We start from the raw sequence: 12,602 nt of genomic DNA on the forward strand, positions 1-12,602 counted from the left end.
ATTTCAGAATGAAATGGCACCGATATGCTTGCAGCATATTCACTTCTGACTTCCCAATTCCATGTCTCATCTTTCAAAATCACAAGATCTCTACTAATGGAAGTTTTGTCTCAGAACCGATAAGTCTATAGGCTCCTGTGTTGTGGTAGTCTACATGAATCATCGTCTTACTCTTTTCCTCCAACATCTTTCTCTTGGAATCAAGGATATGCTTGTAATACAATGAATCGAACATCCTTAGATGATTGACAGTAGGCTTTCTACCTAACCAAGTGTTTTTAGGATCTCTATTAATTTATTGATGGGACACCTATTTAGGAAATATGATGTAGTTGATTCAACCTCACCCTAAAACTTATGTGGTAGGTTCTTTTTCTTTATCATTCTTCTGGCCATATTGAGAATGATTCTATTTTTTCTTTCTGCCAGACATTTGTGTTGAGGAGTGTATGGAGTTGTAACTTCATGAACGATACCCTGACTTACACAAAAGGATTCAAAATCATTTGAAGTGCACTCACCTCCACCATCAATTCTTAAGATCTTCACCAACTTTCCACTCTATCTTTCCACCATTACTTTAAATATTTTTGAAAACATCCAAAACTTCACTCTTGGCCTTAATCAGAAATAACCATAACATCCTAGATAATTCATCCACAAAGGTGATGAAATATTTGTTACCATTATAGTTAGGTACTTCTAGTGGTCCACAAATGCATGACTGAACTACATCTAGCCCTTCCTTGGCTCTCATAGGCCAACTAGACTTAAAATCACTATGGGTTTCTTCTCTATCAAGCATACCGTACACGAACTTCCAGAAATCCGCACCTTAGAGAATCCTAACATCACCCATTTGAAATTCAGCTGACTTAAGCTTTTGTAGTTTAAATGACCATACCTCTTGTGCCATAACTCATATTCTTACTAATGTGACGTTGCATCAAAACACTTTACATCTGAATTTTGAATGCATAACTTGAAAGCCATGTTTCTTGACATACAAGACTTCATGACTAGCTTCTTCTTGGAATCTAATAACTTCAAACATTTGTTCTCCATTATCACTGAATAGACTTTCGACACCAATTTCTTCCACACAAGTTACATTGCATGTCTAGAACAAACAACACATTATCGATCATTGTTGTTTTCCTATATTTCCTTTGTATGGACACATGTCTCATGCCTGATGCTAAGACAAAGTTTTTTATTAGTCAATTTGATGTTGGTTTTCTTGCTTGCATCAAAATCAATCAGCTACTCATTCTTTCAAGTCATGTTATTATTGCAACCAATATCAAGGTACTAAATTTGAGAGTTTAAGGTTTCTGCAGAAATAAATTTGGGAAAACAACATGATCAAATAGGGTCGCTCAAATTTACAGACAAAATAAAAAACTCTAAAATACGATCACAACAACATATGCATAATTTCACAGTAATAGAATCACAATCAACAACAAGAATTGTTAAACCTACAAACAATAACACTTTATTGACAGTAATGGATTTATCCCAAACTCCCTTGGTTTTCATAGCAACTAAAACAAAACCACAAAATTCATCGACCGTGTCAATAAAGATTTTCCCAAATCTTATTTGGCCAAACAATTCATAGATCGTAAGAAATAAGGGAAAATAAAACATTAATCGTGACGCTGATGGGAGGGTAAGGAACTCTCACCATCCTGGCTTCCCAATTCACTCACCAATAAGGAAATCTCCCTTACCTCAAATTGAAGTTTTCTAGTCAAACCTTTACGTTCCTAAGATAGCTCTCCAACTCTGTGTATTCCAACTTTCAGATTGGTCGCTTCCTAATTTTCTAATTTATTTCACGTTACCCTAGTTTTTTCAATCACTTTTAAATTTTTATAGTAAACAAAATATCTCAATTGAGCTTCACACCCCTCTCACTTATACTCTCCTCTAATTATGAATTTCTAAGGTGAAGTCTGAATTTCTAACGTGAAATCTCAATATATATTTTATTCTAAAAAAATGTATTTTTTAATTAAATGTCACACTTTTATTTATTTAAATAAAAATTCTACTTAAATAATTATTTAATAAATATTCATAAAAATATGAATTATCACTAGTAATTCTAATTACTCCAATTATTATTAAATAATTAAATTTATCTAATTATTTTTAATAATTCCAATAATTCTATTTTAATTCTCTAGTATCTAATTCTATAATTCCGATAATTATTAAATTACCAAAATACTCCTAAACATCAAATAACACAACTTCAAATATAATGAATAAAGCACATCAATAATTAAATAAAATATTTAATTAAAATTAGGGTGTTACACATTTCACATCCATCTGACACGTATGTCAGTTGTTCATGCTTACTAGACCAACAATCAACCCGATTGTTTCGATCCTACCAACAGGTGCAAAGACTTCGTCGAAGTTGATTTCTTCTTTCTGAAGGAATCTTTTCGCCACAAGTCTTACTTTGTGTCGAGTTACTTCTTCTTTGGGATTTAACTTCACCTTGTATATCCACTTCACTTCGATTTCCTTCTTGCCTTGATCCAATTTGACAAGTGACCAAGTGTTGTTGACTTGGATGAACTTCAGTTACTCATCCATCTCTTTCATCCACTTCGAATCCTTCAACGCCTTAATTGCATTGTCTGGTTCGACATCTGCATAGAAATCATAGAGTTCCCGCTCACCTCTATCATTGACCGTATCATCTGATGTAATCACACATTCTTGCAACCTTGCAGGCATGTGTCTTATTCTTTGAGGTCTACTTGTGCTTGCTTGACCTCTGACTTTTTCTTGTCGAACTTCTCATCCGACTTCACTTGTTGGTTCTTCATATAATATTCTCATTGAATCCTTCTTTACATTTTCAATCCAATCTCGTTCTTTAAGGTCATCTATGATCAAGTCCATGCTGATCATTACTTCCTGGTTCACTGGGTCAAATAACTTGTATCCATCAGTCGAATGATATTAGGCATGACAACAAGGCGGGTCGGGGATAGTTTTTACCTCCCCCAAACTCAAACCTGAATTCCAAAACAATCCCCTTTCTCCGCCCCCATCCCTATCGGACATGGAGAATTAAAACTCAAATCCGTCACAGATGGGTTCGGGTATCCCCGTCCTGCACCATCTATTTAGTGAAATACAGTTTTTAATAAAAATATATATTTTTCCAAAATCAAATTACAATACAAATAATAAAATAAAAAAATCTCAAAAAATTTCAAGCATACATTTCAAATATTCAAATATTTTGAATAATAAATACAAATCAAAATATTAAAACATTTACCATATATTAATATTCTAAATTATCAAAATTAAAATAATAAAGTACATGATAAAATAAACGAGCGGGTTCAGGGACGGGTTCAAGATGGATACTAGAGTCCTCATTACCCAAACCATCATCGTATTTTATAATCGGAGAAAACTCAAACCCACTTAAAGTGCATTTTCCCCGTCAAATTTGGGGCGGATTCGGATGGATACCCGCGAGTCTGAGTTATGTTGTCATGCCTAAATTATATCCTATTAAGATCATTTGACTCGACTTGTCGTCCAACTTTCTTCTCAACTGATCATGCACATGCCTATGTGTTATAGATCTAAATACTTTCAGATGACTTAAGTTAAGCTTGACACCATACCAACATTCTTCTGGCATGATTCCTTCTAACTTTTTCGTCGGACATCTGTTCAAAATGTATGTTGCAGTAGACATAACTTCTCCCCATAATTGTTTGGGTAAACATTTGTATTTCAAGATATTTCTCACCATATTCATGATGGTTATATTCTTCCTTTTAGTGGTTCCATTTTTGTATGGAATATAGGGTGGCACCACCTCATGCATAATCCCTTGTTTCTCACATAATGTGTCGAAGTCTCTCGACACATATTCTCCACCACCATCAGTCCTCAGAATCTTGAGCTTTCGATAAGTTTGTCTTTCGACCATAGATTTAAACTTGAAAAATACCTCAATCACTTCACTTTTCTTCTTGAACAGATAAGTCCACAATTCTCGACTAAAATCATATATGAATGGGACAAAATATTTGTTACCTATAAACAAATCCACATGGATAGGACCACATACTTAAGAGTATATGATTTCGAGATTTTCCTTTGACTTGTTTCCTACATCTTTGCTGAATTTATTCTTATGTTGCTTTGCCTGAACACGTTCCTCACAAACTTCATTTGGAATGTCAATTTCTGGTAACCCTGAAACCATAGTTCTTCTTTTCATATCTTTGATGTCTTTGAAGTTGAGATGGACAAGTGTATAATGTCATATTCATTCACCCTTGCTAGTTGCAGTTGCAAGGCACTTGTGCTCCATCATATTAAGTTCAATCTTGAAGGTTATATTCTGAGACATAGGAGCCTTCAAGATTAACCTCTCACCTAAGTCGAGAACTCTCATCATCTTATCTTCAATCGACACTTTGTAATTCTTTTCGACCAACTGCCATATGCTGAGCAAATTACTTTTCGTGTCTGGTATATACAACACTTTGGAAATTACCGACCTTTTGTCATCTTTCCTCATAATTAGAACATCACCAATAACCTTCAACTGTTAGAGCATTGTCATTTGAAAATTTCACCATGTTCTTCATTAAGGGTTTTATATTGACAAACTAATATTTTCTACCAGTCACGTGCGATGAGCATCCTGAGTCGAAGTAACATTGATTCTTGAGTCTTTCTTCATCTCTTGTTGTGACAATCAATAACATCTCTTCTTCTTCATACTTTGCAAATTTTGCATTATTTTCTTGATTCTTTTGTTTTTTAGGACAATCACTAGAGTAGTGACCATACTTCTGACAATTGAAACACTTAATGTAATTTTTGTCAGGTTTTCGTCTACCATCTCTTCCTCTACTTGCAACACCACCTATGTGGTTGCTTTGGTATGAAGGTCTTCTTTGATTAGATGACTGTCTTTCTTGTTGGTTTCTTCTACCAGTCAAATTTTTGTAGCCTCATCTATCTTTGTTGTCAAACCATTTTCCTTTTCCTTTCTTTTTTCTTATTGATTGCGCCTGCAAAACCACGTCACTCTTCGAATTGCTTCAACTCTATCAACCATTATTTATTCATGAGTTTTAAGTGTCCCTTAAAGCTTTTCCTTTGTCAATGTTGACAATTCTTTCGATTCTTCTATGACTACTACCACATGATCGATTTTTAAAGTCAGTGACCTCAAGATCCTTGCAACAATTGATCTTGATGTCAACACTTCTCCACATACCTTAATTTGATTTACTAGTTTCGTAACCCTAGTGAAGAAGTCAGTTATGCTTTCACTTTCTTTCATCTGAAGCAGTTCATACGTTCTTTTGTGAGTTTGTAACCTCACCTCTTTCACCTTCTCAGCACCTCAAAACGATTTCTCCAAAAATTCTCATGCTTCTTTTGCTGATTCAACATCACTCAGTTTTTCAAAATTGTCTGGATCAACACATTGATGAATTATAAAAAGGGTTTTATAATCTTTCTTCTTTAATTTTTTATGTGAATCATTTTCTTGATTTGTCGTATTTTCTGCAAGTGTCGTTACTCCTTCCTTCACAAGATCCCACATGTCTTGATAACAAAAGACAATTTTCATCTCCTTACACCAATTATCATAATTCTTACCATTCAGAATTGGAAGACTTGCCAGAAAATATCCATTCAGATGATTCATCGCACTATACTTCCCAAGAATCACACAACTAGTGCTCTAGATAACAGATGTTGGAATTACACCCAAAACTTGGAGATTTCCTAATCAATTTTGATGAATAAGAATCAATTCTTCCGATTGATTCAGCCTCTTATTCTTCACTCTTCACTCGAGTGAATCAACCACATCTTGGTTGCAAGATGATTTTGCTGCCCAACGATTATTAAAGAAGAAAATAAAATATGAATTGAGAAAGAAAAGAGAAATTGGGGTTTGAGAGAAAAGGGGAAGAAAGAGAATATTTCTGCAGAGTTTCTCTCTATCCTCAAACTGAAGTTTATTCAATCTTTTCTCTATGCAACTAAACGTTTTTACAATTATAGAGTACCTCCCTATTTATAGGTTGAGATTGCTTGCACAACAAGCAATCTCCAACTAACCTAACTCAGCTGAAAACACAAAATAAAGCCAAATCTAAAATTTCTGTCGACATACACTTATTCGACATTTCGACAGTTATACAATTTCTACACACAAATCATTTCGACAACAACAGACTCTTGTGAAATGGTGCTTTGACACAATTATATTCTCAACAAATTCAACAATGAAGACTTTAGTCATAAACTTGAACTTATCAATTCGACTCTCCTTTCCACTAAGAAATCAAACTCTGAAACATAGAATATGGAAAAGTCGAGATCAATTCAATCCTCAATGACACTTTAAAAACATCATATCTCCACTTAAAATCTTAAAACATTCGGTATATGATCGCTTCTCTTATATCTCAAACATTTTACCTATTCATAATCATGCAAGATTTTACCACTTACATTTGAACTGAACATTCATAACAATAAAAAATTTCAATTTGAATTAAAATTCCAGTCTCAAGTTGTTATTCGTTAAAGAATATGGACACTTTCTAATTTTAAAACTAATAAATGGAAAACAGTTTTTAAAAATAGATTTATAAAATTAAACTATCAAACAAGTATTTAAACTAAGGCATGACAGAATGAAAGAACAAGGAGTTAAAAGCATAATATCATTACTAAATTTAACATTACATATCTTATTATTACATTACAAAGTTTCTTATAAGTAGAGAAAAAAAAGTAGCTAGATTGTTCTCTCCATCAATCTACAAGTGAAAACAGCAACAATAATTATTTTACAGGAAGCAAGAGACTTCCACACAAACAAAAACCAATTTGCAGCACATGGACTCAATTGGCGTCGTCTCGATGTGCATCATCAACCATCTTTTCATCTTCCTTCAACCTTTTGTATAACAAATTGAAACACCAATATGTATATATACACATAACCACAATCATCACAGCAATTCTGTATAGGCTTTTTCAGCCAGATGGTGTGTTGTGTTTATCTGCAACTTCACCATAAGAAAAAATACTCTATGGAATCTTTGTTCCATTTATTTTCTGAGGTTGAAAATCATCAGGTGCAAATGGCCTCTACTGAGAGTTTCTTCATCACCTTTGGACATGGATCACCTCCAAAAATTTCAGGTGAAACTGTCACAGCACACGAAGTCTGACCGATACAATTCTGCAACAATAAAAATATGTTATATCAGAAACTTTGGTTCAAAAGAAAACATAATCAAGAAATGCGAACAGAGATCATGTGAATAGAACAAGAAGTAGCAATACCGTTTGAAAGGCATCGTATGACTTGTGAGCATGACAGCCTCCTTCGCGATAGTTTCCACAAGATCCTACCGGAGTTCCAAAGCTAGCAAATTTGATTGACGATATTTTTTGTCCCGGACCACATGCCAGATGTGCTTTTGGACTCACGGGAACACTAACTTTACCGGAAGCTTGCAACTTATAACTAACGAGATTTGGCTGCCACTCGTAAATATCAGCACAAACACTATCTATATCCCTTCTAACCAAAAACACTCCATTTGGATTCCCGCCCAACTCCTCAAACATAACCAACAAATTTCCTGTTGGTTTCAACCAAGAATGAGGAACATGATACCTGAAATTATCAGTCAGTAATTAGTTTATCCGGTGCTTCTCATCAACCTAAAAGAAAAACTTTTATATATCTTACCATCGTTGAGAAGCCTCGCCACAGTTGGTTCCACACTTTTTCTCATTATAAGTTCCTGCGTAGTTGCAATACTCACAAGAACCAGACGCTTTATAAGCAGGCCAGTAGCGACCGAGGTGCTGTCCGTTTAACCAGACTTGACCTTTTCCCATACTTACCATGTCTAAAGCCAACGGTGCAACTCCAAGCGGAGCGTCAAAAGTAGTCTGAAATAGCATATAATGTAGTAACATTTATAAGAATAATAATTAATAAAGAGTACTTCCTCTTAACTTAAACATAAGCAAAAAAGTACATGTATCCGATTCACACCAGATACATGTGTTTTGTGCTTATGTTTAACTTAAGAGCAGTACTATATTAAGAAGAATACAAACATTAAAGCAAAACATAAACATATGTTTTTGCTGCTTCTGCGGGGTTATAGAGGAATTATGATACTTACTTTGTACCAAGTTAATGGCTGCTTTCGAGAAACTAAATATCCTTGAAGCCAATCAACAGAGGAAGTTCCACTTAGAGAATGAAGACTCAAGGCTTCGCCTTTAAGACCAACCTAAATGAAACATGAATTCAAATAAATCTCAAGCAAATTCAAGCAACCATGAAAAGTGAGATAGCGTGGTGAATGTGTGAAGAACCTTGTATGACCATTTCTGCCATGTTAAGTCCCTTCTCCCCTCGTTGAGACCATTCAACGAAATTGGACCAAGAACACCAGTATTCCATGTTTCAAAATGTGGGCCAACATTCTGCATATAAATGCGCCAAATGATTAGCATGGACTAAAGTTCATATTTTTAGACACGGGGATGCATAGAGAGGGAAGGAGAAAACGAACCGGAAGTCCAACTGCAACACTTAGAAGGGAAATTTTGTTAACACCAGCTCTAAGCTTCACACCCTCACTAAAAGTTAGTTTGGGGAACTCCAAGCTTCCATATACAGTTCCTGATCAAAAGACCATAAATAAAAGGCTCAATGTATTGAAGATGAATTTGAATCGAAACATTGATAAATAGACATGTCTTGATGTTATTGAAACGGTATAAACCGAGGATTTTCTACTGACCTGACAGCTGACCATTGATGAAAACATGCAGAGCATGGCCAGCAGATAATACTGTAAGAACAGGATCCCTTCCATTCCTAAAAAATCCTTCATTGGAATTGATCACAACACTAGGAACAATAAAAGAAACAAGATAAGTATTCAATATGAAGAAACCATAACAAATAAATATATCAACGATGCCGCAGAGTAATATGTCACTCACTCTGTAGAATACCACAAATAATCAGATAAATCTCTGGTTGCATTTATCTGCTCCAACAGACCAGTGACAGTAAAGGAACTATCATCGGTAGTGGTCGTCTCTTCATTAAATGCCTGCCAAGAGAGTCCGCCGTGAATAGGAATGCGGCTCATTTTCATCTCTGCGCTCTGAGAACCAACCTGTACAGAGATTTCACATCATTATTGAAATAAATAACTATCTCACTTCTAGTCATTAGAAATAGAAGTTCGTCCAAAAAATTTCCTCACCCTTGCAGTGTTATAAACAGTGTGCTTGCAGTTAGGAAGAATGCTAATAGACCAAGGAGGTAAGTTGTAATGCTGATTGCCGAACGCCACTGTTGCATAAGATCGTGGATTGTAGTTCGCAAGGAATGCAGCACAAGCTCCAGATTTTGATCTAAAAACATGAGCCTGAAAGGTAAACATTTTTTACAATTAGTACAAAGAATGTTTTAGATAGGATTCAAAACTCTCATATGACTGAATTGAGATATTTATACCTCTTCATAGTTTCCAAGACGAAGTACAGTAGGATCAGCAGAAACTAATGCAGGTTCGCAGAGTTTTATTGCTCGGTGTAAATCCCTCAAATGACCCCACTTTGGTTGCTTGAGAAGCCCTGCGTAACGAAAACAATAATATAACTCATCTTTGCACTTGTGTCTAAATATCAGTAGATGTAGATCATAGATATTTGAATCTTTAAAGCGTACCATATTCATCAAGAGGTGCATCATAATCATAGCTTGTGGCGATAAAGGGGCCACCAGCAGTTCTTCCAAAATTTGTTCCACCATGATACTGAAAATAGCAAAACAAAGGGGCTTAGTTGAGTTTTAAAAAAAGTCGAATCCACATCCACACACCGACACACTGAAATCAACAAATATTAAAGTTACCATGTAGTAGTTGATAAATGATCCCCCTTTCTGTATAAACTTTGCAATTGAAAATGCCAAATCCTCGGCAGGTCTATGAGGAACCGGACCTCCAAAGCCGGTAAACCTGCAAAAGTGAAAAAAGGAATACAAACAAACAATGATTTTTATCTTTTCCTTAAGAATCTTAAGAATTAACAAGGCACTAAATATGAGCTAAAATTCATTATACCAGCCAGTCCAAGCTTCTGTCCACATCTTTGGTTTGTAAGCCTTGTTTGGAGAGAAATAGTCACAATAGAAACCATTGCAAGTATTAATCTGCAAAAAATTTACATTGGAATTAGCAGCTGGTAAATGACACTGACTCAAAACAACATTACCAGGAAAATTTGGATTAACATGCAAATACAATATAACTATATTTTTTTCTCCATTGCTAAAAAATAGGAATTTGACTAGTGCCCAAATTTGAATTTGAACCACATGCACGTAGGGTAGTTTCATTAAAGTTATGGTGCTAAAAAACTAGACATGATGATGAGAATATTATTGAAAAGACTGAACAAATGAAATTATCAACCATGCATAAAGAGGAATAATCATAAATTTCCACTCTTTTCTCAACCATGGATTTGAGATCGGACGGTTCAGATTACACAGTTAATAAATTAATTGTAAACGATATCGACCATTGAATTGAGATTGAACAATTACTTTCTTATCACATCATTTCTGTCTTTTTCTCTTCCCTTTCCATCATTTTCTTACTTACACCTCTCACATATAAACATTTACAATCTACAATTTAGAAAAAATCAAAAAGAATATCTTAAAAAAGTTACAAATAAGATTAACTTACAATAGGATCAGGAGCATCATCTTGTTTGCACATCACCCATGGAACACCAGTACTAAGTCCTACAGCCATATGTGCTGCCCACTGAGTATAGGCTTTACCAGGAGCACCGAGTTCGTACTCCATAGGTCCATATTCATTTTCAATCTATGCAAAAACAAAGGCAATACAATACCTTCATTATATATCTCCAAGTTTACTCAATAAGTAAATAACAAGATTAAGATTTCTAAAATTAAAAAAAAGTTGTTCAATTTACCTGAGATAGAATTATTGGACCACCCTGTGACTCATACAACCTTTCAGCTTTCATTATATTCACAATCTTAGTAGTAAATCTTTGCATTTGAAACTTCACCAAACAGAAAAATCAAGTTAGTACAAGGGTAAAGTAATAATAACCTCAAATAAACTATAAAATTAAACATGATTTTTTTGGTATTCGTTCTATTTTTAGTGACTCTTAAATATATGATAATAATTGTTAACTCACCTTAAATGGTCCATTGTCTGTTCTGAAACTGATACCTGGAATGTACTTGAGCCAAACAGGGAAACCTCTAAAAAAATGAACCATTAAAGTTGTTAAAATTTTCAAGTAAAATTGATTATTGCTTAATTAAAAGAGGAAACTAAGATTAAACTCTTGTATTACCCAAAGTTCCATTCAGCACAAGCATAAGGACCAATTCTGAGGTGAACATAAAGACCTGCTTGCTGCACCAGCTTTATGAACTTTACTAAATCATAGTTCCCCTCAAAATAATACTTCAATAATCAAAAACAAAAACTGATTAGTTCAAATTACACTAGAAACAAAACCAGCTTAACAATTAACAAGCATTGTTAATGTTAACAATTACTTTGCCAGGTGAAGGTTCATGCCCATTCCAAAAAACATAAGTTTGAATCACATCCAATCCTCCTTCTTTAGCCTTTTGGATAAGATCTGGCCACATCTGAAACAACCAAAAAAAAATCAAACTTTTAGTCATCCAAACAGACAAACAAACATTTTATCTTTTTTTCATAAAGGTAGAAACTTGAAAAAACCCAAATGATAAAAATGGAAAATAAGAACAACCCAGAAAGACATTTGATGAAAATACCTCAGGAGTACTTCTGGGGTAATGAATGGAGCCAGAAAGTAGTATCCTTCTTTGTCCATTAATGGTGATAGCTTTATAATCATATGAAACAGAAGCTTCATGTTGAGCAATAAGTGAAGTTGCAAGTATCACAAACAGCAACACATTGAGCTTGAAGCCCATAATGAATAATGAACCTTGAATATGTTATGTTTTTTTTTCAACACTTTATTCTAAGCTTCAATGTATAGAGAGAGAAAGAGAGAGAAAGTGGTTATTTTTGTGTGTGTGTTCCTTTTGGGGAATTAAAGAAAATTGTAGTGTGAAGGTAAAAAATTAGTTGTTGCAAAATGAAGGTGGTTTGCAGTTGCATTTATAAACATTCAAAAAAGTGAGGAGTGGATGGTGTTAGATTAGATAGAGGGAAATTTAGTAGGACCCACACTTTGTCCTTTCTCCATCCATTCAAATTCCCTCTTTTTTTCTTTTTTTTTTAAATGTAATTGATATAGTTTTAATATTAAAATACATATTAAATTTGTTTTATTTTAAGATGATACTTTATATTTCCATTTGTAAGATTATACCATATATTTCTACTTTTGTTACCTTTTAATAATGTAAGTATCAAATAGAATTATTAAATATTGTATGTATTTAGTATTTTTAATAATGTAAGTAT

At 34.1% G+C, this 12,602-nt stretch overlaps 1 protein-coding gene across 1 annotated transcript; it reads right to left on the bottom strand.

Moving 5' to 3' along the window:
• Positions 1-6,741: 6,741 nt before the first annotated feature.
• On the bottom strand, positions 6,742-12,267 carry LOC127076392 (beta-galactosidase 1). The gene is made up of 19 exons (XM_051018030.1): positions 11,942-12,267; positions 11,696-11,791; positions 11,488-11,600; positions 11,326-11,392; positions 11,092-11,184; positions 10,836-10,979; positions 10,206-10,294; positions 9,995-10,100; positions 9,809-9,896; positions 9,596-9,714; positions 9,342-9,506; positions 9,073-9,251; positions 8,868-8,977; positions 8,637-8,746; positions 8,437-8,547; positions 8,241-8,351; positions 7,796-8,001; positions 7,384-7,720; positions 6,742-7,279 (listed from the first exon to the last, which is right to left on the bottom strand). The coding sequence occupies exons 1-19, from the start codon at positions 12,101-12,103 to the stop codon at positions 7,169-7,171; spliced, it is 2,517 nt and encodes an 838-aa protein (XP_050873987.1). The 5' UTR covers positions 12,104-12,267; the 3' UTR covers positions 6,742-7,168.
• Between the last annotated feature and the right edge of the window lie 335 nt (positions 12,268-12,602).

Source organism: Lathyrus oleraceus, chromosome 4 (genome assembly GCF_024323335.1).
Source record: "Lathyrus oleraceus cultivar Zhongwan6 chromosome 4, CAAS_Psat_ZW6_1.0, whole genome shotgun sequence".
In the NCBI taxonomy this organism is placed as follows: Eukaryota; Viridiplantae; Streptophyta; class Magnoliopsida; order Fabales; family Fabaceae; genus Lathyrus; species Lathyrus oleraceus.